We start from the raw sequence: 2,463 nt of genomic DNA, 5'->3' as shown, positions 1-2,463 counted from the left end.
GGAATCGGAGTCGGCATGTTTTCGAACGACTCCAACTCATTTACCCCAAAATCAGTCCGACCTCGACTCCACAGCTCTGTTTTTTACGCTTCTGCTCATGATATCACAAGTGATGAAAAGCCATTCACTGATGCCAACAGCGCAGACCGCAATATGTTGGCATTGGATAAAGATAAAAATTTTATGGAGCAATAGTATATTAACGACTTTCATGCTTTGCTTCCGAAAAACCTTCATTTGAAATTCTCATTATGATTTCTATTAATATTATTGTTTAAATAGCAACCATTTTCTTTAACAGTGCATAAACATTCAGCGCGCCTAAGTACATCACTTCTGACGTCATAAATGCCACGTTTTATTTCAAAAATCGGGGATGATAAAATAATTAATTAAAAGATAACTTTTGGGAAAATAAAAAAAAAATCTGTTTTTTTTTTTTTGCTGATTTTATCAATTTCAGTGACTAAAAGTAGTACTTATGACGGAAGGAAACAACCCCACTATAACTTGTTTCATTTTTTTACTTTCAGGATGAACTTGAACTGTTTTGATGGCTCTGAAACGACGTTTCCCAAAGGAGATTATTCAAAAAAGCATTCGTTAAAGCACGAGGAGCTCTTTGTTTCTGAGTATTGCGAAGATCAGTATAGCAGTAAAAGCGAGCTTGAGGAACACCTGCTGGAGCATTCAGAAGACAAACCGCATATTTGTGAAGTTTGCAAAAGTAGCTTCCGGCAAAAACGTTCACTTAAAAGACATATGATTGTTCATATGAGAGAAAGGCCTTACACATGCAATCTGTGTGAAGCCAGGTTCTCGCGAAAAGAAAATCTCGATGCACATTTCATTACACACAGAGAAGATAGGACTTTCCCATGTGGTATGTGCGAGAAGACGTTCAAGCACTATGTGAGCTTGAGGAGGCATTTTTTGAGTCACGAAGAGGAGAAGCCTAAATGTGAAATTTGCGGGAAAATCTACAGCGACAGGAGCAACTATAAAAAACACCTTACTATCCATACTGGTGAAAAGCCTTACTCTTGCGAACATTGCGAGAAGACATTCAGGTCAAGGAAATACTTGCTTCAGCATTTGACCACACATTCTGACGCGAAGCCCTATGCCTGCGAGATTTGCAACAAGACATTTGGGCAAAAACGGCTACTGAAGGCTCACCAGTTGAGGCATGCTGGAGAAAAGCCTTACTCTTGCGAACATTGCGAGAAGATCCTCAGGTCAAAGAAATACTTGCTTCAGCATATGACCACACATTCTGACCTGAAGCCCTATGCCTGCGAGATTTGCAACAAGACATTTGGGCAAAAACGGGGACTGAAGGCTCACCAGTTGAGGCATGCTGGAGAAAAGCCTTACTCTTGCGAACATTGCGAGAAGACCCTCAAGTCAAAGAAATACTTGCTTCAGCATCTGGCCACACATTCTGACGCGAAGCCCTATGCCTGCGAGATTTGCAACAAGACATTTGGGCAAAAACGGGGACTGAAGGCTCACCAGTTGAGGCACCAGTTGAGGCATGCTGTAGAAAAGCCTTACTCTTGCGAACATTGCGAGAAGACTCTCAAGTCAAAGAAATACTTGCTTCAGCATCTGGCCACACATTCTGACGCGAAGCCCTATGCCTGCGAGATTTGCAACAAGACATTTGGGCAAAAACGGGGACTGAAGGCTCACCAGTTGAGGCATGCAGGAGAAAAGCCTTACTCTTGCGAACATTGCGAGAAGACCTTCAAGTCAAAGAAATACTTGCTTCAGCATCTGGCCATACATTCTGACGCGAAACCCTATGCCTGCGAGATTTGCAACAAAACATTTGGGCAAAAACGGGGACTGAAGGCTCACCAGTTGAGACATGCTGGAGAAAAGCCTTACTCTTAAGAGCATCGCGAGAAGACCCTCAAGTCAAAGAAATACTTGCTTCAGCATCTGGCCACACAATCTGACGCGAAGCCCTATGCCTGCGAGATTTGCAACAAGACATTTGGGCAAAAACGGGGACTGAAGGCTCACCAGTTGAGGCATGCTGGAGAAAAGCCTTTTTCTTGCGAGTTCTGTGAGAAGAGGTTTTCGATCAAAGTCTCCTTGATGCAGCATGAAATGTTGCACACGGGAGTGAGGCCTCATGCTTGTGATTCTTGTGAAAAAAGTAGAGACGTACCGAGTACTCGGTAATTACTCGGTACTCGGCCTACTCGACCAATTTGCCGAGTACTCGGTACTCGGCCAAATTTTGATTAGATACTCGGCCAATACCGAGTAGTTGTAAAAAATGGAATATTGTTAAGGCAGATTTTAGAATTAATAATAAATAATTACCCATATAATATACTGCAATCATTTACAAGTCAAATTTAAATTTTGAGAATAATGAAGCTTGTTATGTTTCAATGGAGTAAATCTTTTTAATGTCCGCAAAGCTAATAATACTTATTTACCAAAAGT

The 2,463-nt window shown here is 41.7% G+C and overlaps 1 protein-coding gene across 1 annotated transcript; it reads left to right on the top strand.

Annotated features, from left to right (window-relative positions):
* Positions 1 to 885: 885 nt before the first annotated feature.
* LOC129226280 (zinc finger protein 28-like) lies at positions 886 to 1,899 on the top strand. The gene has a single exon (XM_054860881.1). It carries the CDS (start codon positions 886 to 888, stop codon positions 1,897 to 1,899), a length of 1,014 nt encoding a protein of 337 aa, XP_054716856.1.
* Positions 1,900 to 2,463: the final 564 nt, after the last annotated feature.

The sequence above is a fragment of the Uloborus diversus genome, chromosome 7 (assembly GCF_026930045.1).
Source record: "Uloborus diversus isolate 005 chromosome 7, Udiv.v.3.1, whole genome shotgun sequence".
Taxonomy (NCBI): Eukaryota; Metazoa; Arthropoda; class Arachnida; order Araneae; family Uloboridae; genus Uloborus; species Uloborus diversus.
Note: the sequence above shows the minus strand (reverse complement) of the source record. Positions and strands in the feature narration are given on the sequence as shown.

Excerpts from the sequence above, each read along its gene's own strand:
- LOC129226280 (XM_054860881.1), top strand. The coding sequence starts at position 886 with ATGTGCGAGAAGACGTTCAAGCACTATGTGAGCTTGAGGAGGCATTTT.